We start from the raw sequence: 24780 nt of genomic DNA, 5'->3' as shown, positions 1-24780 counted from the left end.
AGGCATACACAAATGATGAATATGTGGATAAGCTTCCAATCCTCAGTGTAACTGATAACCGGGCTGGTGTTGCCACTCGTGAATACACTGCTAGATATCCCGGTTGACGTCATTTGTACAAAAACGGTTTTCACCATCTGGAGCTTCGCCTTCGGGAGACAGAGGTCGTCCACGGACTCGCCTTACTCTAGCTACTGAGGAAGCTATTCTGGAGGTCACACATCAAGAACACAATGAAGTACGTGTAGAGCACCGAGGCAGCTGCGTGTCTCCCGATGCACGGTCATCGATGTGCTGTACGAGCGTGGGCTGCACCCCTGTCATTATTCTTTAATGCGACACCTGCATCCCGTGCAATTCAGTGAATGGTTTCAACAACAGGAAGCCAACAATGACTTCATAATAATACGGGGTGCATCATAATTAATGGCTTAAATGCGTACAGTTGAAAGTACACAATACTAGAAGCAAAAAACTCTCAGGGTTGAAAATGCGTACCTTAAGAGTACGAGCAATTTCTCTATCTTTGATAGTGTGAAACAAATCTCTTATACTGCAAGCTCTTTGCTTTCCGTGTTTTGGGAAGTGGCAGTATGGACCAAAACTAGAAAAAAATGTCCAGTAAACATGTGCTCTAAAATGCATACCTTAAAAGTTATGAGCATTTGTTCACTAGAAGAGTTATGTTTCAAAGTAGTGAAGATGAAAAAGTGTTCATAGCTCTTAATGTATGCATTTCAGAGCACTTGTTTACTGGAAATTTTTTTCTCGTTTTGTCCATACTACCACTTCCCAAAATACGGAAAGCAAAGAGCTTGCAATAGAAGAGATTTGTTTCACAGTATTGAAGATGGAAAATTGCTCGTAACTCTTAAGGTACGCATTTTCGACCCTATGTTTACTGAGACTTTTTTGCTTCTAGTATCGTGTACTTTCAACTGTACACATTTATGTCATTAATTACGATACACCCTGCACGGTCAGGTGAAGCAGTGTTCACTCTTGAAGGTGTCTTCACTATGCACAATGACAGCCATTGGTGTGACACTAACCCACACATCAGCTCCAACCGTGGATATCGAGTTCACTTTGGCATCGACATCTGGGGCAGAATACAGGGAGAAAGGAGTTTGGGTCCCTTCTTGTCACCTGATTGGCTGACTGTATGAAGGTATCGTGCATTCCTTTCAAACTATTTGCCTGATGCACTGGAAGATTTTTTTTTTTTAATGTTAAACAGAGATAATGGTTCCAACACGATGCCCCTCCACATTTTGGAATTAATGTGTGGCGGTATTTAGACAGAACACTTCCAGGCAAGTGGCTCAGACAGAGCGGTCCAGTTGTACAGCCTCTAGCATTCCCCTGACTTACGGATTTCATCCTGCGGGGACAGCTGAACAAACATCGTACTCTACTCTGCTGACACATGTGTAAGAACTATACCGCGTGTTCGTGCTACTCTTGTCTCTGTGGCTGCAGACAATTTTGAAGAGTCCGAAACTGTAAGATCTAGCGAGTCGCGCAATGTTTCCACTTGCAGGGGGGCTGCTCCGAGGGCCAAGTATTCTTTTGTACAAGTCATGCGGTCATTGATATGGAAATTATTACTGTCACCAATTGCTAATGTGTTACACCTGAGTGCATATACTGCACGCATTATAAACGACTAGTAGATGTCGAGTTATGTAATGGTGCAATCATCTTTAGCATCCCAAAATTGATGATGTTTTTGTAGTTATTCTGTCCTGTGACAGGTTATATATTCCAGCTGTCAATTTCCAACTTGTCTGATGATGTTTTTGTCATGTTCACTGTTACAGAACACTGTATTATGTAAATGTCATATATGTGTAGCTTAAGGTACGGTTTATACTACAGTATTATACGGCAGAATGAAATTGGCTAATTAAAACAGACACACCTCGACCTCACGCACACAAATCCAAATTGCTATACACTGTGCAGGACTACTCTTGTATGCTGACAGAGGTAGTTACTGTACATTTGATTACTGTGTTGCCAGATTGCCAATCTTTAACACCAATTTACTGTCGGAAATATGTCCAGGATGAAATTTTTTAAGAGAAATTTTTGTATCGCACATACTTCAGGAATCGCGCTGCAAAGTCTGAGGGTGTGAATTTTTCTTGAGCCTGTATATAGACACGTATGACCCATTTGAATATCAGATAAAACTGTTAAATTGATAACTGTGAAGATTTTAATATACAGTTATTCACATCAGAAATTGTTACGATGTGACTAATATTGAGAAGACGGCATGATACACAAACAGGTACAGAAGTATTACTACAGACCTGTGTCATAGATTTCAAAAAAACTCAGACTGCAACAAGTATTATTACATTCTTATTCCAAAGAAGGGAGATGCTGACATTTGTGAACACTGCTGACCCATCAGTTTAATTAGCTTCATTGACAAAATACTGTACAAATCATCTACAGAAGACCGGAAACACTAAGAGAAGTTTATGTCACAGGTACCACAGAAATGTATGAACAAGCAAAGCAATACTGACATCACAACTGATCTTACAAGATAGGTGGATGGAACAGAAACATACATTTATAGCATTGGTAGATTTAGACAAAGCTTTTGAAAATATTGTCTGGATTATACTTTTTGAAATTCTTAAGGTATAAGGGATAAAATACAGTGAGCAAGAGGTTATCTGCAACTTGTACAGAAACCGAACTGTAGTTCTGAAGGGAATGGGACAAGGTTGTAGCCTATCTCTAATCCTATCCAATATGTACAGTGTGCAAGCTATGAGGGATCCCAAGGAGAAATTTTGAAAGGAAATTAAAGTTCAAAGACAAGAAATTAAACTTGAGGCTTGCCCACGACAGTGTAGAAGGAGCGTTCAATAAGTAATACACGTTTCGAAACTTCCTGGCACATTAAAACTGTGTGCCGGACTTTGCTAAAGGTTCCGAGTTCGAGTCTCTGTCCGGCACACAGTTTGAATCTCCCAGGAAGTTTCATATCAGTCCACACTCCACTACAGAGTGGAAATATCGTTCTGAAAATATACATTTTTTTTCCCCTGAAAGCAGGTACATTTTATTCAGGACTCCAGTACACTGTATTATTTCCCACTCTTCTGTCTCTACATCCCTATTTTTCAACATAATATCTGTTCAATGCGACGGCCTTATGCCACCTCACTCAGTGCCTGCACGGGACCGCTCAACTGGTCCACATCGGAGCCGACGTCTCGCCGCACCGATAACCTCGGCAGTCGTCCAGCGAGATGTTTGCAATCCGTCGATCACCTCGAGTGAGAGTGTCTGCACGCTCCGACACTGCAGGAGTCACAGCTGTGTGTCGCCAGCTGTCACCCGGGAGATCGAACACATTTCCGTGACCTTAGTGCGACAGTGACAGATGCCTCGCCCTCACAACGCACATCTGTTACAGATGACTTTTTGAAGGCCACGTACAGTGCAACAATCTATCGAAACTTCACAAAATTATAAGGGTCGAGGCGAGAATATTCCAGGATGTCCTGCAGTGTCCCCGGCTGCGAGCTACGCCACGGTCACCGTCTGTCCCTCGAGACGGGTCCGCCGTCCCTCTGCGAAGGGGAAAGCACCCGCCGCACCGCTGTGCTCTGTGGGCTGGCGCCGCCCACCCTCACTGTGCCGTCCGCTGCAGTGTAGGGGGTGCTCCAAAAGAAAATACAGTTTCCATTCTGCATGTGTGAAAGTTGTACAGTGTGTAGATGCATCCTTCCTGCTTGTTTTCAAACTTAGTTCAACCTGTTCCCGCGAGTGCCGCCATCACAGCACGTCTTCAAGATGGCTGCTACACTTGACGTTCGTCAGTAGCAACGTGCTGTCAAGAATTCCTGTGCTGTGAAAACGAGACAGTGGGAAACATCCACACGAGGTTGAACAAGGTGTACGGAGATGCTGCTGTCGATCGCAGTACAGTTAGTCGGTGGGCGAGCAGGTTACGTGACGGAAGCGGGCACGGCAATATTGAGGATTGTCCTCGCAGCGGCAGGCCTCGTACTGCACACACTACAGACAATGTGCAGAGAGTTAACCAATTGGTGACTGCTGACAGATGCATCACAGTGAACGAATTGTCACGCTATGTTGGGATAGGGGAGGGAAGTGTTTGCAGAACACTGAAAGTGTTGGCGTTAAAAAAGGTTTGTGCCAGGTGGGTTCCCAGTATGTTGACAGTGGCTTACAAAGGAACAAGAAAAACGGTATGCAGCGAACTTTTGGAACAGTACGAGAATGGTGGAGATTAATTTCTTGGAAGAATTGTGACAGGTGATGAAACATGGCTCCATCGTTTTTCACCAGAGACGAAGAGGCAATCAATGGAGCAGCATCGTGCAAATTCACCCAAGACAAAAAAATTCAAAACCACACCTTCTGCTGGAAAAGTTATGGCTACGGTGGTTTTCGATTCCGAAGGATTCCTGCTAGTGGACATCGTGCCAAGTGGAACCACCATAAATTCTGATGCATATGTGATGACACTGAAGAAACTTCAAGCTCGACTGTGTCGTGTTCGACCACATCGGATGTTTTGCTGTTGCAGGACAATGCACGGCCACAAGTTGGTCATAAAACCATGGAAGCGATCACAAAACTCGGATGGACAACACAGAAACACCCAACTTACAGTCCTGAACTGGCTCCACATGACTATCATCTCTTTGGGGAACTGAAAGACTCTCTTCGTGGAACAAGGTTTGAAGATGATGACTCCCTTGTGGACGCTGCCAAACAGTGGCTCCAACAGCCTGGTCCAGAATTTACCGTGTGGGTATACAGGCGCTGGTTCCAAGATGGCGTAAGGCAGTTGATAGGGATGGAAATTATGTGGAGAAATGAAAATATTGTTCCTAAAGGCTGTATCTACACACTGTAAAACTTTCAAACATGTAGAATAAAAGATAGATTTAAAAAAAAAAAATAGTGTGCATTTCTTTTGGAGTGACCCTCGTAAGTTTACCGGACACAGCCAGCACTATTTCACATCCACAAAGCCACGTGACACCAGCGTATTCCTAGTACCCCTACCACAGGTGGCCCTTACGGGACCACCACCTGCAGTGTGCCACCGACTGTAGCACCGAGTGTAATCCAGAATAAATGACGAGTCACAGATAGGGTGCTACCAGATGAAGACCACACCAGTGCACCACCGGTCGTGACCTAGATGAATTCCGAACCTCGGAGAACAACTGCTGGTGACGAACAGTGTGTTCTCTGTTCCCCGATTGATAATAATTCTCATTATATCGAACTACATCTTGTGTTCTTTCATACAGATTCGGTTTTGTGGTTATCATGTTTTCTTGTTGCTTCCTTAGAGAAACACTTTCTTTAGTTCAATGTTACCTGGGCACCAAAAAAGGAGATGCTGAGAGAATTATGAGGGTTGACTGAAAAGTAGTGCCTCCACCTTCGTAACTCTTCGACAGTTGGCAGCATCGCTATGTGGCAGGTAATGGCTTGTTCCGTAGCCTCTCCTCTATAGCTCCAGTTGGCGGGAAGCCTTAGCACTGAACAGTTGTGTTGTTACAGTGTAAAATATGGAATCCTGCACAGACGGTCGCTGAATGTAATTTATGCAAACACGCAGTCATTGAATTCTTGACACCAGAAGGTGTCACCCCACAGGAGATTCATCAGAGAATGAAAGCAGTTTACGGTGATTCTGTCAATGTGAGTACTGTGCGTTCTTGGGCGAGTAGATTTAAAGGTGGGCATCCCGTGACAGCAACCACCGAGTTTCACAAGCAAAATGTTGGCAGATTGATTCTTGACGATCGTCGTATCAGTCAGAGAGATATTGCAAGCACACTCGGCATTTCACAAGAACGTGTTAGTCACATTATTGCTTTGCTCAGCTATCGGAAGATCTGTGCACGGTGGGTACCCCGGATGCCGACTCCTGAAATGAAAGTGCTCAGACTTAAAATTTGCCAGGAACTCCTCTCGCGTTACGAGAATGAAGGTGATGCCTTTGTCCACTTAATTGTGACGGGAGGTGGGTGTGGGTACACCGTTACGACCCAGAGATGAAATGTCGGTCTATGGAATGTTGAAACAAAGACTTGCCCCAGAATAGGAAATGCAAGACACAGCCCTCATATGGAAAAATCACGGCCGCATTCTTCTGGGATGCAGATGGTGTTATCCCTGTCAATTTCCTCGATCGTGGAACAACAACAAATTCAGAGTGTTACACCACAATGCTGTGAACTCTCAAACGACGGCTAACGAGGGTCCGAAAGGAAAAGGGAAATGTTCTCCTACAGCATGACAGTGCCAAACCACACACTTCACGTGCCACCACAGCAGAACTTCGGAGACTGAATCTCACGGCATCCTCCGTACAGCCCAGACTTAGCACCGTCTGACTCCCATCTGTTCTCGCTAATGAAAGATGGTCTGTGAGGACAACATCATGCTTCTAATGAAGATGTTCAGAGAATTGTGAGACTGTGGTAGCAGAAACAGAGTGTCTACTTCTTCCGTGACAGCTTCAGGAAACCTGTTCATTGTTGGCAGAAATGTATCCAATTAGCTGGTGATTATGTGGAAAAGTGTATATTGGTAATTAAAGATTACATTCTAAGGATTATTTCTGTTTTTCATTTATTAAAATATTCCCATCCAAACCCAATTACTTATCATTCAAACCTCATATATTAGGAAATGAGACACTAGAAGTAATAGGCAAGTTTTGTTATTTGGGCAGCAGAGTAACTGACAATGGTCAAAGTAGACAGGGTATAAAAGGCAGACTCACAATAGGAAGAAAAATGCTCCTGAAGGTACTTGTGTTGAGTGTAACCTTGTGCAGAAGTGAAATGCAGATGACAAGCAGTTTACATGTGAAGGGTACAGAAACTTTTCATATGTGGTGATACACAAGAACACTGAAGGTCAGTTGGGTAGCTTCAATAACTAACAAGGAGGAAATGAAATGAACTGATGGAAAAAGAAATTTATGGCACTGTTTGTCTAAAGGGATAAGTTGGTAGGACATACCCTGAGACATCCAGGAATTGTCAATTTTGCAATGGAGGGAGGGAGGGGGAGAGGGAGAGGGGGGGAGAGAGAGAGAGAGAGAGAGAGAGAGAGAGAGAGAGAGAAGGGGAAAGTAGGAGGGGGGTGCAGGGGCAGGAGCAAAGATTGTAGAGGGAGATCCTTATAGGTATGAATACAGTAAGCAGCTTCTAATGGATATAGGCAGCAGTAATTACACAGAGATCAAACGGCTTGGCACACCATAGCCTAACATAGAGAGCTGCCTGAAACCAGTCTCTGGCCAGAGGACGACGATGACAACAATGCCACTTGATACCACGTTGTCACTGTCTTCTACCACATAGGGAAACTATCCAAATGCATCTACAACAGTGGTCATCAAACTGTGGCCCACAGGCCACATGCAAGGGGTACGGCCCAAATTAACTGTAAGTGCGGCCTGTGGTTCTCAGCTGTATTTTACAATAATACGCATCTAACAGCTAACACGAAAAACGTCAGCTAATATCACGACTGTATGAAGAGAGTAGTTCTCCTGCCCAATAACAAACAAAAATACTTCCAGAGACACAAATATTTTCAGATGTGCTTCATTTAGTTAATTCGGCAGCTTACATCGGGACAGAGGAGTAAGTTGAGCGGCCACCGCGGTGTTAATGAAGTAAGACGGGGAAAGTTTTATTGTTCATCTTCAAGTACTAAAAATGTCTGGGTGTGTGTTCCTTGTTCCAATCAGCTGCTGTGGCATAAATTTCAAAGAGGATTTGTGACTGTGTGTTACAGGGACAGTCATCTTCAAATGAGAAACATATTTGTAGCAAGGAATATGAAATTAAATTAGGGCAGTTTTAAAACAACACATTTTGTGGAAGACCAGTGTTCCTGCAGTAGGGAGCAGTGGCCGATGATATAAATAAAGAAAATGAACTGTCATAGCTGTTTCATCAAAGGAATTTATTTCAAAAGACTAGTTTCGGTGCAACACTTACGCCATCTTCAGGTCCACTATAAACCGAAACAGTGCTTCCATTCCTTGGCCCAGGTATCATAGAACCCATATAACGCAGTTGGGGGTTGCATTTATGTCCATGTGGTCACAGTGGTGACAACATGCTGCAGAGTCTACGCTCTTTATCTATGAAATCAATGGCAACTAGTATTATCATCATCATCAGTTTTCTGCTATATTAGCAGGTCCTTTGCCTCTCCATTTTCTGCGATCCATTGCTTCCTCCTTAAAGCTGCTGTATGTTGTACTGTCCATCATGTCATCCAGTATCTGGAATCTCTCCCTTCCTCGCTTCCTTTTCCCTCCTACATAACCTTCTAAAACTGTTTTTATCAGTCCGTCATTCTTTCTTAATATATGCCCAATCCAATTTCTTTTTCTTCTCTTTATTACATCTAGTAACTGTCTTTTCTCTCCCACTCTTCTCAGTACCTCTTCATTTTTTACTCTGACAACCGAACTTATTCTTTCCATCCTCCGCCATGCCCAGATCTCAAAAGCCTCCAGCCTTTCTCTGTCTTTCTTCCTCATAGTCCATGTTTCAGCGCCATATAGAAGAACACTCCATACAAGACATTTTATGAGTCTCTTTCTGAGTTCTCTGTCCAGACCGCTGCAGAAGATTCTCCTTTTCTCATAAAACGCCTCTTTTGCCATTGCTATCCTTGTTTTAATTTCTGTGGTGCACTTCCAGTCGGTGTCTGTCCTGCTTCCAAGATACTTAAAATTTTGCACCTGTTCTAGTGTTTCCTCATTCAGCATAATTTTTATTTCCTTATTTCCTCCTAGTGCCAATACTGTTGTTTTATTTGTGTTAATTTTCATTTCATATTTTTTTTCGGTTAGTTGCAATGGTGTCCACCAAATCCTGTAATTCTTTTTCTCCTGTGGCTAGAAGGACCATGTCATCAGAAAATCTCAAACACCCTACTCTTCTTCCTCCAATTTCTACCCCTTTCACATCTAATGAGCATTGGTCAATCGTATTTTCCAAGTAGAGGTTGAAAAGGGTAGGTGATAAACAGCATCCTTGTCTTACTCCTTTTCCTAGTCTGATCCAGTTTGTACTTTCTCCTCTCACTTTAACTGAAACTTTTTGATTAAGATATAATGAGTTTATAAGTCTACTGGTTTTCCAGTCCACTCTCTTTTCCCTCATTATAGTCACCAGCTTGTCCCAAACGACATTGTCAAATGCCTTTTTCAATAAACCTTTCTCCCAAGATTCGTAGAGCCCTATTGCATCTCTGGTGCCCGTATTCCGTCTAAAGCCAAACTGCTCCTCGCCAAGATTCTCCTCCATTACTTTTTCAAGTCTTTTATTAATTATCCTTAACATCACTTTGGCTGCATGTGAAATGAGGCTGATTGTCCTGTGCTCGCTGCATTTCTTGGTTCCTTGTTTTTTCGGTAATGGAATCATTACTGTTGTCAGAAGAAAGTCTTCAGTATTATACAGGTCTACAATACATTGGTCAAGGAATTAACCCACTCTTTTGGTTTATGATGGACTTCAAGACGGTATAAGTGTTGTGGTGAAACTATTTGTTTGAAATAAATTTCTTTGATTATACAGTTGTAGTGGTTCATTTTTTAAAACCTTTAATTAACAATTGAGAACAATGCATGTACAATTACTGCTGTTAACCAACTAATCATCTGAAACTTCCTGGCAGATTAAAACTGTGTGCCGGATCGAGACTCGAACTCGGAACCTTTGCCTTTCGCGGGCAAGTGCTCTACCATCCGAGCTACCCAAGCACCACTCATGCCCTGTCCTCACAGCTTTACTTCTGCCAGTACCTCGTCTCCTACCTTCCAAACTTTACAGAAGCTCTCCTGCGATACAGAAGTAAAGCTGTGAGGACGGGGCGTGAGTCGTGCTCGGGTAGCTCAGTTGGTAGAGCACTTGCCCACGAAAGGCAAAGGTCCCGAGTTCGAATCTCGGTCTGGTACACAGTTTTAATCTGCCAGGAAGTTTCATATCAGTGCACACTCCGCTACAGAGTGAAAATCTCATTCTGGAAACTAATCATCTGCTCACACAGACAACACACCATCACTTCATCAGTCAATTACAGTGTCACAACAATGCGGCCACAGAGTGGCAGCAACCTGAAACAGAGCACAAAGTATTCTGAACGATGCCGACATTTAACGCTCTGTACTCGGGGGGCAGGTGGCCAACTTGTCGCACCCTTATTACAGCTAGTCTATCAGATGCTCGGAACATACTAATTTACGTACAATTAATAATAAGGTTGGTACATACGCAGCCCTAGGTGTCGTCCCACAATGTCAGTACTGGCCCTCGAGTAAATAAGTGATCAGTCGTGAGTTCTTTCTGCAAGAACTTTCTGAATTTCACTGGGGGACTTGCAATTTTCCATCTTATGTAAATATGTTCATAACACAGTGAAGGATATAAGTAAAGGTTTTACCTCAGCTGCACCAGGCATCTCAGCTTCCATGGTGACTGGCTTCCGCTGGCACTCCTGCCTTAAATATTTACTGCCAGCATCAACTAGAACAGAATAGATAATACATCACTCTACTATCTGAATTGGATTTCTCATTAAGTCAGTCTGTATGGATACAAAGGAAATCACCATATCAACAGTGGAGGTGTCTTGTGGAACAACAGATACAAGCATAATATTGTCAGAACATCCGAAATGCAACGCTTCTCTAAAAACACGATTTTTTTTTTCCCAATCTGAGGATGTAACAAGCAACTAACTAAATATAGGGCTGCTTCTGGGTTTCATTCACGGTTAAGAAAGCAGATTACTCTGTTACGGAAAGGTCTATGACAGCGACCACTCAGTGCCGTGGGGCCAAATGAAGTGCTGTTCCAATAAACAAGCAGCAAGCTGCCAAAGTCGCATTAAACTGGAAAGCTCATGCCAGGCAGTAAGAATATAGAACAGTGCCATTAAATGACAAACAAGTGTCGCACAGCAATGTGTGTCTGATGGGAATGAGGGGCAGGGCGGCATGTGTCAAGAGTGGATTAATACAGTACCCAATGGGGTATCAGAAGGCATGTATTTTATAGCAAGGGCTTGAAGTACATGTTATATACATTAATACCAACTTCTGATCATGACCAAACGCATTTCTGTTTATTTTAAGGCATTTTCAGTGGTCACTGTTAACAGTACGGTTTTTCTTGAAATTTTGTTTCTGGGATCATGCACAGTTCTTACCAGGTTGTGGTTTATTTTGTGTGTGTGTGTGTGTGTGTGTGTGTGTGTGTGTGTGACAAACAAACACACACACACACACACACACACACACACACACACACAGACAGACAGACAGACAGACAGAGAGAGAGAGAGAGCAGATGCACCCTCTATCTCAAAAGGAATCAAAAGACAAGTGCATCACAGAATATCAAAATGAAGTACACAAAATGGCATGGTATTAGTAGAACAACACATAACAGAAAAATGTAAATGTGTTCAGTAAAACTGCTGTGCCCACAAGTGTAACTCAAAATATTTGAAGAATAACCTTATGAATTTACATCTACATCTATACTCAGCAAACCACTGTGAGGTGCTGGACAGAGGGTGCATTATTAGGGTTTCTTCCTGTTCAAATCATGAATGGAGCCCGGGCAGAATGACTGCTTGAATGCCTCTGTGGGTGTGCAGTAATTACTCTAATCTTACCATCGTGATCCCTATGTGAGAAATATGTAGGGGGTTTTAGTATATCCCTAGAGTAACCCTGAACTTTAACACCACACACATGAAATTCATCCTAGGGCTTATGACTGGCCACAGAAATTGTAAGAAAGCCTACACGTGATACATAGAGGCAGCATACGATAGGTGTAGATATAGGAAGGAGTATGAAACTGCACCAAACCTAGTCTTCCACTGCAGACACCTGGAGGGCAAACGACACAGAATATTCAACTCATTAGAGCCTGAGGAAACCTTGTCAAATAAGGGATTACAACAACAGCAGCAAGAACAACAACAACAACTCAGTTTCGGTCTGGGTAACAGTGGAATATGACCACAGTTGTTTTATGCCTTCCTCCATCAATCAAATCAATACTTGACCACCAATCACTGGATTTAAAACTATTTTTCATAAATAATAACATTTTGAGAATTATGTATATTATTAACTGGTTGTTGATGTTGTGGTCTTCAGTCCTGAGACTGGTTTGATGCAGCTCTCCATGCTACTCTATACTTTGCAAGCTTCTTCAACAACCTACATCCTTCTGAATCTGCTTAATGTATTCATCCCTTGGTCTCCCTCTACGATTTTTACCCTCCACACTGCCCTTCAACACTAAATTGGTGATCCCTTGATGCCTCAGAAGGTTTCCTACCAACCAATCACTTCTTCTAGTCACGTTGTGCCACAAATTTCTCTTCTCCCCAATTCTATTCAATACCTCCTCATTAGTTATGTGATCTACCCATCTAATCTTCAACATTCTTCTGTAACACCACATTTCAAAAACTTCTATTCTCTTCCTGTCTAATCTATTTATCGTCCACATTTCACTTTCATCCATGGCTACACTCCATACAAATACTTTCAGAAACGACTTCCTGACACTTCAATCTATACTCGACGTTAACAAATTTTTCTTCTTCAGAAACGCTTTCCTTGCCATTGCCAGTCTACATTTTATATCCTCTCTACTTCGACCATCATCAGTTATTTTGCTCCCCAAATAGCAAAACTCCTTTACTACTTTAAGTGCCTCATTTCCTACTCTAGTACTCTCAGCATCACCTGATTTAATTCGACTACATTCCATTATCCTCACTTAGCTTTTGTTGATGTTCATCTTATATCCTCCTTTCAATACACTGTCCATTCCGTTCAACTGCTCTTCCAAGTCCTTTGCTGTCTCTGACAGAATTACAATGTCATCGGCGAACCTCAATGTTTTTATTTCTTCTCCACGGATTTTAATTCCTACTCCGAATTTTTCTTTTGTTTCCTTTTCTGTTTGCTCAATATACAGATTGAATAACATCGGGGAGAGGCTACAAACCCTATCTCACTCCCTTCCCATCCACTGCTTCCCTTTCATGTATCTCGACTCTTATAACTGCCATCTATTTTCTGTACAAATTATAAATAGCCTTTCGCTCCCTGTATTTTACCCCTGCCACCTTCAGAATTTGAAACAGAGTATTCGAGTTAACATTGTCAAAAGCTTTCTTTAAGTCTATAAATGCTAGAAACGTAGGTTTGCCTTTACTTAATCTAGCTTCTAAGATAAGTCGTAGGTTTAGTATTGCCTCACATGTTCCAATATTTCTACGGAATCCAAACTGATCTTCCCGGAGGTTGGCTTCTACCAGTTTTTCCATTCGTCTGTAAAGAATTTGTGATAGTATTTTGCAGATGTGACTTATTAAACTGATAGGTCGGTAATTTTCACATCTGTCAACATCCGCTTTCTTTGCAATTGGAATTATTATATTCTTCTTGAAGTCTGTGGGCATTTCACTTGTCTCATATATCTTGCTCACCAGATGGTAGAGTTTTGGCAGGAGTGGCTCTCCCGAGGCTGTCAGTAGTTCTAATGGGATGTTGTCTACTCCCGGGGCCTTGTTTCAACTCGGGTCTTTCAGTGCTCTGTCAAACTCTTCACGCAGTATTGTATCTCCCATTTTATCTTCATCTACATCCTCTTCTATTTCCATAATATTGTCCTCAAGTACGTCACCCCTGTATAGACCCTCTATACCCTCCTTCCACCTTTCTGCTTTCCATTCTTTGCTTAGAACGGGGTTTCCATCTGAGCTCTTGACATTCATACAAGTGGTTCTCTTTTCTCCAAAGGTCTCTTTAATTTTCCTGTAGACTGTATCTATCTTACCCCTAGTGAGATAAGCCTCTACATCCTTACATTTGTCCTCTAGCCATGCCTGGTTAGTCATTTTGCACTTCCTGTCAATCTCATTTTTGAGATGTTTGTATTTCTTTTTGCCTGCTTCATTTACTGCATTTTTGTATTTTCTCCTTTCATCAATTCAATTCAATATTTCTTCTGTTATCCAAGGATTTCTATTAGCTCTCATCTTTTTACCTACTTGATCCTCTGATAGAAGCAACTACCGAAAAGGCTGCTGCCCCTCTTCAGGAACCACAAGTTTGTCTGGCATCTCAACAGATACCCCTACATTGTGGTTGCACCTACGGTACAGCTATCTGTATCACTGAGACATGCAAGCCTCCCCACCAACGGCAAGGTCTATGGCTCATTAACTGGTAGATTCATATTAATGTAAAAAGTGTGCAATATCTAAAATGGACAAGATCTTCATCCTCCGACAGCGTGTCCAGATTATATTAGTTCATCATGTTTCCTGGCATAAAGAAAGAGAATGTTAAAGGATTTGGAATTACTCAAGGTATACGTCAACACGAGATAAAGAAATCATAGAAAAAGAAATCATAGAAACTTAATCTGTCTGCTGAGGTAATAACAAACGATCACTATACTGCTTAATGATACTCATACTTATGACAGCTAAATTTCATCGAGTGAATCTGTAAGAAAGCTACTACTTCGAAAATATCTGCTGCCTTCTCCATCACACTGTACAGCTGTTGTTTATCTGCCAGTAGCCATGTAATATTTACTTGATCATGACGGTATTCTCAAAGAAAATATTTTTTACATCTCCTGAGTCCTATTATATTACTTGTCATCCAGCTTTATAAAAAACACTGCTACTTGCCATGTGGCTAACAGAAGCTTTCAGTCCCCGAAACTAGATATTCAGATAATTTGTAGAAGGAGTGGCTGATCAGAGACGTTTTTTATTTTTGTATGAATTCCTTGCTGTCAGATAGGGGATTACTGAATATCTTACCACCATTCTGAATCCTGGACACAAGGAGGCAAAGTTTACATGGAAATTATTTTTGTGTCTTTCACTATGACTGTTTATTACAGTTCAGTTGAAATTGATGTTTATTACAAAACAAATTCACATACAGCGACTACGGATTGATGTCGGCAGTGTGTGACACGTGCAAATTTGTGTCAGTGTGGGACTCAAACCCGGATTTCCCACTTATCACCTTAGCCAGTTCTTTTATGTGAGCATACCTCCAGAACCGAGCCGAACTTCCACACGTCACGTAATCACAACCCTAATGCTCACACAATTTGCAGTTCCTGCACAGGGAGACAAGTGTTATATCATCATTTTAGCCCACTGACGAACAGATACATCACTTATGCTACAGGTGTTATCGGACAGCCAGAGTGATTGAGGCAACTGCTCAAGTTAAGCGGTAAATCTGGGTTCGTGGCCCGGTCCAACACAAATTTTCATGTGTCGCAAATAGCTGACAATAATGCATTGTCAAGGAATGCGAATCTCCTAATGCATTCAAAATTGCTTACTGAATATTACATTTCACACTTTGTTTATTTTAGGTGTACTTCACCAGAAGATCAACTCTGTAAGACCACTGGGAGTGCAAATCCACAAAATGAGCCAACACTGTTGTCTATAGGTCAACACAAGAAGAGATATTCGTGAAGGGCATAAACTGAACTGATCTTCTTGATTAGTTTATCTGTGCTGATTCCATTTCAACTCATTACTCAGCTGGACCCCAAGGAAATTTACACACTGTGCTTTCAGTGGATGACCATTAATGTCCACTTATGGTTTTTATGCGTAGCCCATACTGTAAGAGAAATGAACGTACTGGCAGACGCCCTCTCTCTCGCTTAGAAGCGATTACAGGCGCAGCGAATTACGAAGCACTCACCTCGGTGCAGCAATCCGACAGTGACCTCCGAGATTTATTGTAGCAGCATCTAGTCTGCAGTTCCGCCGTGTCCACATACTACCGTCAAGTGCGACATTTTACACTGATGTCCTCACACTGAAGCCACGATCATTTGTGACTTAACTTTTGACGTGTCTGCTCGAGGGGTCTGAGGTATGACGAATTTGGTTAAACGAACTTTTGTGTTGACAAGTTATAACACTCCAGTCTGCTACTACTATACCATAACCTCGAAACTGGAGGCAATTTGCAAATCAGAATTATTTTGTTAGAGTAATTATGGTATAACGCAACAGAGCAGTGTTACCCTCAGAGAGGAATTTTATTATGTTGACCGTATTGTGCCTAACGGAAGTGGCTTATCGGAAGTGAAAGTCAGAATTACGTAAATATTTGAACAGTACGAACAAAATTTTGCCTATCTGCACTGTCCAATTGATAAAGAAAACGGTCGCCAGCCTAACTAGGCAAGAGAATGGTTAACATTCTCGTTCAAGAAAATAGTTATTAGTAACTCTAATGGATCAACACAACCTATACTTTGTCACACGCGAGTGCAATGAACTCTTACACATACATATGTGTATGGTAAGATTGAAACTAACAGAGCAGCAGAAACAATTTGCAAAATTATAACAGATACCAAAACACACTATTACTTTCAGGGCTTACACAAAGTGAATGGTCTTTATAACATTACTATTAATATGCACTTCTAATACACAAGAGAGACCAACACTTAGCACACATGAGTATATAACGTTTCACAACTGCAGCTTTCTCACTTTTACTACAGCGTAACACAATGTTGACAAAATTGCAAGAAACTGACTCACCTTTTAGAATTTACTACAGACAACAATGTGATCAGTTGCTTTATAAGCCTCAGTCTTAAGAACTTTTAATTTTGAAGTTAGCAACAGCACTTTAATAAGCAGTTTTAATAGGAATATTTTCAGCAAACAACATTTACTTTAACTCACTCTCTTGCCACATTAATTTTAACTTTCTTTTTTTTTTTACTATGTTGAAGAGGCATTAATGAACAAAATATTGGGCTTTAATGTTCTTTTAGTAAGGACACTCGGATATCACTTTAGCTCAAACGGAAAGGAACCTGAGAGGTGTTATGATGAGGGAAAAAATCAGGGTAGGTACATAAATTCAGATAAAATTTACCTTATATTTGAGCACACTAACACGTCCATTAAGCTGATCCTTCACTGTACATCATTATAGTATTACTTTACAGTGATTGCGCAACATGGTGGCAACTGCATGTTGGTAGGTGGATTCGCAGACAGAATTGCTGGACTCTGTCATTTCTTGGTGGCGATGACAGATACAAATTCCAGAATAGTTCCAGCTATTTATCCATCCATCCGAGGCATTGGAAAGCGGCAGGAAAAGCTTCTCTCGGAACCAGCACGATATGCAACATTTACATGACAGTGCACAGTGTGGTAGCTCACCCCCGACTCGTAGCTCGTCCCCGACTGACTATCAGTTCCACCTTTTCCACCAAGGCCAACCACAATTTGTGCGCGCTACACAGTTCCGTTCCCGAGGGGAACCACAACACCTTTTATATACTAAAGAACTAAGAACCCTAAGTGAGGATCAGCAGTTTACATAACAGCAACCAAACACATTAAATAAAACAGAACATTTGCACATAAAGACATTTCTACAAAAAATTATTCACACAAAATTACAATTATATATAGTAAGTTTTGATCCCTCCAAATGGGACAAAGAATATAAATGACAGTTATGCTACACAGCATACAATCAAATCATGACATCAAAGTTTTAACAAAGAAAGGAGTATACAGTTTTGTGTTATCTATTCAAACAAACACATTTACAGAAGCACAGCAATGTAACATTAAATGAAACAAAAGCAAAATAAATCAGCACAGCATTAGAGCTATGGTGTTACAAAGTATCAATGAAGACTGTAAAGCACTTGTTCACCAGTGTAACGCCCGTCAGCAGAAAAAAATCACTTGTCACGTCAGTGCACTCCCCACAGCGCACCTGTCCCCGGTGAATCGACAACGTACGTATCGACACTGTCTGCCTTCACCACCGTCTGAAGAATATACATATACAGCCTAACTGCCATCGACCACTTCACTTATCGGCCCAAAGTCTTTCCTGTGGTCGACATCACTGCCTACACAGTCGCAAACACATTCTGTTGTGGATTGCTCGTTTCAGAAAGTTCCTTACAATTACCACTGACTAGGGCAGGCAGTTTGAATGCTACGCCTTTAAGGCATGCACTGCCCTGTTAAATGTGAAGCGCATCCGAACAACAGGTTATCATTAAGCAGTGAATGGTTTAGCGGAACGTCTGCACTGATTGTTAAAGGTATCCCTTCAGTGTCACAATGTCGGACAGAAACACTGCCGATCGTCGTCCTGCATATCTGAGCGTTCGTCGAGGACAATCTGAAATGTCCAGCAGCAGATCTCACCTGCGACCAACCATTTCGACAGCCCGGTGAGTTCACCAGCAACGTGTCGGATTCACTTTTTCGAGGCATCGGACTGTCGACAAACTACGCACGCAGATCCGGCAGCTCCGTCTCGTTGCACTGAGAGATCAACAAGACATCCACCCTTTCATCTTCACTGACCTGTGCAAACACGGCCAACATTTTTTTTCTTTTTACCACAATGCTGTCCGCATACCTCTACAGCCACCATAAGAGGGACCGTATCCAGTCCTCGGAAACGGTGGCAAAGTGTTTAAGTTTGATGTCATGGGTACACCAACAACTAACTCTGTTGACTGCCTTAAACACGTCTTCTGCACCTTCTCTGATGGTAAGAGCAAATCGCCTTGCGGACCGACCACAGACGTGACGGAATTACTCCACTCCACCACCTATCACAGATAAGCCACAAATGGACATCGAACGCCAATCCTGATGCTTCAGCAACAGTAAAACCAGCTGTTACGCGATCCAGACGTCACATTCGCTTTGATCGAAGATACCGTTAGCACTCGGGGAGGAGTGATGTAGTGATTATGCATTGTTACATCGAATATATTCAAGACACAAAGTGTTTACACTAAGTGACATTATTGCTGAGGTTAATTTATTCTTTGGTTTTTGTAATTATCGCTTGGACTGATTCTCATTATGTATTGTCTGACTGTTTTGTACCTTTACACCCTATGCTATTAAATGTTGCAATAAAAAACATTTCCTTTAAACTGCAACACTTGTTAGAAATAGCATAACATGAATATTTGTGAGGTTAAGACCTAAACATTAGCTGTGAACCACTCGTAGCCTGTTTAGCAATCAACAGCACTGTGTCTGCTTTGGGCAAGTTTGAACCCTTGATTACAATGCTCATTTCCTCAGTAAACACCACAGCTTTTAAAGTGTCTGCAGTGTAGTTCAATTTTACCCCTATTTGTTTTATGATGCAAAACACAAGGTCAAGCAGGAATATTTTAATAGTTGAATTACCATTTACACTGTCTTCTTTACAAATTTCTTCTCAGAATTCTTCCTGCATTTTGTCTCTAAATGCTACACTTCAGTCATTGCTTACAATTCCGCAATGCTTTTTTTTATGATGTGCATAAATAACTGATCTATATATTTAATGGTTAACATCTGACCACTATGCCCTGACAAATCATTGACTATTGGTTTTCTTGTCTGATCAATGTAGGTTGTTGGGACTAACAACTATCTTCAATAGCTATTACACTACATCCTTCAACTCTCGCAGGGAATTTTACTGTGAAAATAATCCAAAGCTGGATATCAACACTCTGGATGGTCAGTACTATCTGATAAGAAACCTTCATTCAAGTATCCACAAACAGTTATTCTTCAGTTAAGCTGCGTAAGCTTATTAGCACCGTTCACAGTTGCCGAGATATTTTCTGCGGGTGGCCTATAAACTGTCAGTGCTACAACCTCGTTTATTTCCTGATCCACGACTGCAGCACGACGATCAAAAAGCTGTGCAATATAATACTCTTTAAACCTAAAGAGCTAAGGTTTTCAACCACTTTTTGAATATGCAGCCACTGCCCCCTTCCCTTTTATTAGTTCCATAGCAAATCAGTATGACACTGGCGTGTATCTGTCAAGATGGAACTGTTCAATTTCAGTGACTCCCATGTGTTCCTGACACAGTAGTAAGAGCTCTCTTCCGATGTTTCACTAGCACTGCCCTGTTAGACTGCTTAAGAACTACTTGGCATGGCCGAATGTTGTTCTCCTCGTCTACAAAGCATACAAGCAGCTGGACTGATGCAATGACTTCCCGTGTCTTCTGGAACTTTTTATTGATTTGGAAGGCTTGACTGTAATCCAGTCGGGACCTAACGTTACAATTCAGAAAACGCCACTACCAAACCAGCTAGCAGTTTCTGCTTTTTTTTTTTCCAATATCGTGTAGCAGTAGTAGTGACAATCACTGAAACTCAAGAAGTGACCATAATCATCATTCCCGATGTAATTTGTATTAAAACATCCCATATGAAAAATTACGCTGACATTCCTCCAATGACAATCAAGATATTTGGCTTAACACTTCGATCACAGCTAACAACCGAATGGGTTTTAAAACTTATGTAATAACTAAAATTATTTAGCGGCAATTGCAATACTTACTTTAAATGTATCATATCTACATGACTCGGTAATGATATTTACTTAGGATATAAAATAAAAATTATTCACGAAAGATAACTTACTAATGGTGAACAAATAAAATTTTTGACCAAATATTACACCCACATGATCAGTAAAGGAAAAATATTTGATCCTACGTGTAAATAGGTGTAATTTTTCGAGAGATTCAATGTTTACTGCCATAGGAACGGAGGTTAGGTTACATCACATCCCCTATCCAAACTTTCAAAATGGTTCAAATGGCCCTGAGCACTATGGGACTCAACATCTTAGGTCATAAGTTCCCTAGAACTTAGAACTACTTAAACCTAACTAACCTAAGGACATCAAACACACCCATGCCCGAGGCAGGATTCGAACCTGCGACCGTAGCAGTCCCGCGGTTCAGGGCTGCAGCGCCAGAACCGCACGGCCTATCCAAACTTTCAATTCGGTTACATTCAGCTAATAGTTTTCTAAAATATTTCAGTTCCACTAATATTTTCGAAACACTAATACATATAAAAAATAAATTATATCGTGGAAAGAAATCTTAAGTTAAACTGACACGTTCCACATCATTACGAAATGTATTTACCATCTATGGAACAAGTCTTATTGTAATGTAATGTAACAATGATGTTGCGATGTATTCTCACCATTACACGGATAATCTACATTATAAAAACCTGTAGGCATACACTTGCTAATAGTACTGTAGCAGTAAATGTACAATGGAAATTGTAAACAGCCGCGTCACAACTATTAATTTAGCTAACCTGGCAAGCAATTCAATTCATTAAGCTGATATTCCTCAAATGCAGCAATCACGAAGGAAGAATAAGATAGCAATTTTCGTGGTGCATCGCAGCTGATTGTGAAAGTCATTATTCGCTTGAACACACAGCGCGCCATTCGTAAATCAATTGCCAACTGCAAGCATTTTTACTAATAATGGGAAATGCCTTTACACTCACTGCCATCAGCCACCATGCTGAATGTCAAATTTGCGCGTTTGTCAACTAGCTTACAATGTCGTGTGAGAGACATAGCATGCCGACCTGGCCACACATCATCTAGACGTATCAGAGACGTGGTACATTTACCGCTCCGAACAAGCACAAGTTGTGTGAGAGATTCAAATGGCTCTGAGCACTATGGGACTTAACTGCTGTGGTAATCAGTCCCCTAGAACTTAGAACTACTTAAACCTAACTAACCTAAGGACATCACACACATCCATGCCCGAGGCAGGATTCGAACCTGCGACCGTAGCGGTCACGCGGTTCCAGAGTGTAGCGCCTAGAACCGCACGGCCACTCCGACCAGCTGTGTGAGAGATGTAGCGTGCCGACCTGGCCAAACATCACCTAGACGTATCACTGACGCGGTACGTTTACCGCTCCTAACAAGTGCAAGTTGTGTGAGAGATGTAGCGTGCCGACCTGGCCAAATATCACCTAGACGTATAAGAGACATGGTATGTTTACCGCTCTGCGCAGTACACAAGTATAAATATGAAATCCACCAAATACGGGACAATAACTTCAGAAATGAAATCGAGATTGAGCTGTGCGATGTGCTTTTGTACACCATTCGAGCACAGGGCAGGTGCGCGATCTCCTTAGTCAATCAGAAGACACAATCAGGACATATTACACGTTCTGTAATCAGCGAATCACATCGCATTTTCAGTGCGCGAACACACAAAGAATGAAAAATGTTCAGCACGAAACACGAATAAAGTAGATATTCCAAATTAATGCACAGTATCGAGCACAGCGATGCTGTGACATACACAGAGGTAAAAAAAGACGGGAGATGGCACTGTACACTTACGTTGTTTTGAAGCTAGAGTGGAAAGGACTTGCTGCCAACTTAAATAGCCCATAACATTTGACTACTGCTTGTTAACGATTGCTTCTTGTTCATTATTTCTGTCGCGTGCGCCCCAACATCTGTTTTAAATACTAAAGATTACGGTGCATATATATGAATAACAATGCTGTCAGGAGGGCAATTTCGAAAGTTTTTGTATTTTTGAATGCGTATTTGCTGTAGTAATACGACACGTTTGGCATCGTCAATGTAACTTACTTTTTTTGGATATATTTCGAATAATCAAGATTAGCCCGGAGCTCGTGGTCTCGCGGTAGCGTTCTCGCTTCCCTAGTAGGGGTCCGGGATCGATTCCCGGCGGGGTCAAGGGATTTCCACATGACCCGAGATGACTGTGTGTGATTCCCATTACGGTCAGAGGAAGGCAACGGCAAACCACCTCCATTAGGACCTCGCCTAGTACGGCGGTGTCATTCCCCCTCCGATCTGTCAAGAAGCGTGAGACTTCGTTTCTGACCAAGACAGGAAGTATGTGATGTAAACGACAACTACGCAATACAGTAACAGGTATTTTTCTGCGTAGCAGGAAGTGTTGTCAAACAGAAACGTTTTCATATCAGTTTCAAATTTCACTTTGCTGTCTGTCAGGCAGCGATCAAACCTTTTCGTTCAGCATTGTGAACCCCTGTTTGTGCTACAGACAACCTCAATGTATCGTAATGAAAGTAATTTTTCCCCTCTGATGTAATTATGTACATCGCTGTTCATTCTGAAGTACACTAGATTATCCACAACAAACTTTGTAAGCGAATAACTGTACTGTGAACTGGAAGCAGCTATGCACGACGAGACGAGTGCTCACATAAGTTTTCGGCGACAGCCTTCTTAATAAACGAAACAAAGAACCTAAAAAAAAAAACAATAAACACACACACACACACACACACACACACACACACGACTCCTGTGTCAATGGCTATTCTAGTCAGAATCTTTTTCAAAGGGAGAAGAAATATGGACAGTGAATAATTATCGGCGAGACAAATTTAAGGGCATGAAATGCTGCACGAACAATTAGCGCGGCCACGTAGCAGTCTGTTGTGCGGGGACGGCACCGTTGAGACGGAGTGGCTCGGATGTTGGAGCTACTGCAATTTGGCAGGTAATGTAGAACACAAGAAACAATAAAAGTAAACAGCGCAACCATGACTCATGTATACAAAAGCCAATATTGCTTGAATGGCTCCACTTACGAATGAAATGTGATGCCTTGAAACTTCAGATTACGATCGGATCGATTACACCCGTGGATGACGCAAGCCAGCATTATTGATGGAACAACTACGTCTCTACACAATCAAAACTCCAGCTGCTACCACAGAAGTCGACAGATTCCACAACAGGGCACTGGCACGTCAGAAAGACATCACTGGGAAGTATCACCGAGGAGATATAAATGCGGTGAGCCTAATGTTTTGGGCTATTCACGGTGATTAAAGAAACGCAAATTAGTTTAATATTTTGTTCAACAAGTAAAACTACGGAAAAAAGTTCATATAAACATAGGTCCGCAAATGTTTATTTACGTAAAGATTTTGCCTGCTGCTAATATGAATCCATCGCAAAACCGTACGAGGTTAAAGAAAAGCACGATTTCCATCTATTTTGTTGTTATTGGTCTGCTGACAAATAAAACATGTCACAGACGTGTATCTGCAGTAGTTTTCCAGAACATCCAGAGAAGCAAAGATTGTTATACAAGTAAATTTGCTTACTTTCCATTAACAATGTAGAAACGTTTATGTCATTGTCGGCAACCAGAGAGTAGAAATATCTCTGGAGTGAGCATTGCGTCCTGCGCATGTTGTCAGCATTAAACTGGAATTGTCACGTGATCTCGGGACGACGTCGATTGTTTAGCACCAATTCGCGTCCGCCATCAGCAACGTAACGTCTCGTCGTATAACACCAAAACATTCTACATTACCTTTCGAATGGAGGCATTCGCACAGGTCGCCAACGGAACGTCATTTCACGGTACGTCAAGGTTTCTCGGGAAGAAAATTTTAACGGTACCAGTCTGTTAACATGCTTTAGTGACAAATTGGAGATGTTCCATGACGACTGGGATATTTTTTTCTACTTTCTTACACAACCGAGGTCGTATATCTGAAGCCGAAAAGTTATTTAGGTTTTACGATAACACAACTGCGTTGACGCCCACAATGTACAATAAGAACATAAGTAGGCGAAGCAAATTCCACCTTATGACATTTTAAGCAAAAAAGTCAGCTTTAATGGAGGAGGAAAATACAGTTGTTTATGACGTTATTAATTACATAAGAAAAAACATAATGGATAAGTTTAACAGACTTCATTATTTCGTTTGAAGCTTTCTTTGATGTGTATGAATGTACATATTTTCCC

At 41.6% G+C, this 24780-nt stretch overlaps 1 protein-coding gene across 6 annotated transcripts in view; it reads right to left on the bottom strand.

The window, feature by feature from the left end:
• The window catches only part of LOC124553595, a 165717-nt gene that overhangs the window by 82529 nt on the left and 58408 nt on the right, over positions 1-24780 (bottom strand). For all 6 annotated transcript variants that reach the window (XM_047127454.1, XM_047127456.1, XM_047127455.1 and 3 more), the window contains exon 3: positions 10501-10583. In XM_047127454.1, coding sequence (XP_046983410.1) covers positions 10501-10583 — 83 coding nt within the window. The remainder of the gene's footprint in view (positions 1-10500; positions 10584-24780) is intronic.

Source organism: Schistocerca americana, chromosome 11 (assembly GCF_021461395.2).
Source record: "Schistocerca americana isolate TAMUIC-IGC-003095 chromosome 11, iqSchAmer2.1, whole genome shotgun sequence".
NCBI lineage: Eukaryota > Metazoa > Arthropoda > Insecta > Orthoptera > Acrididae > Schistocerca > Schistocerca americana.
This window is presented reverse-complemented; position numbering and strand designations above follow the sequence as displayed.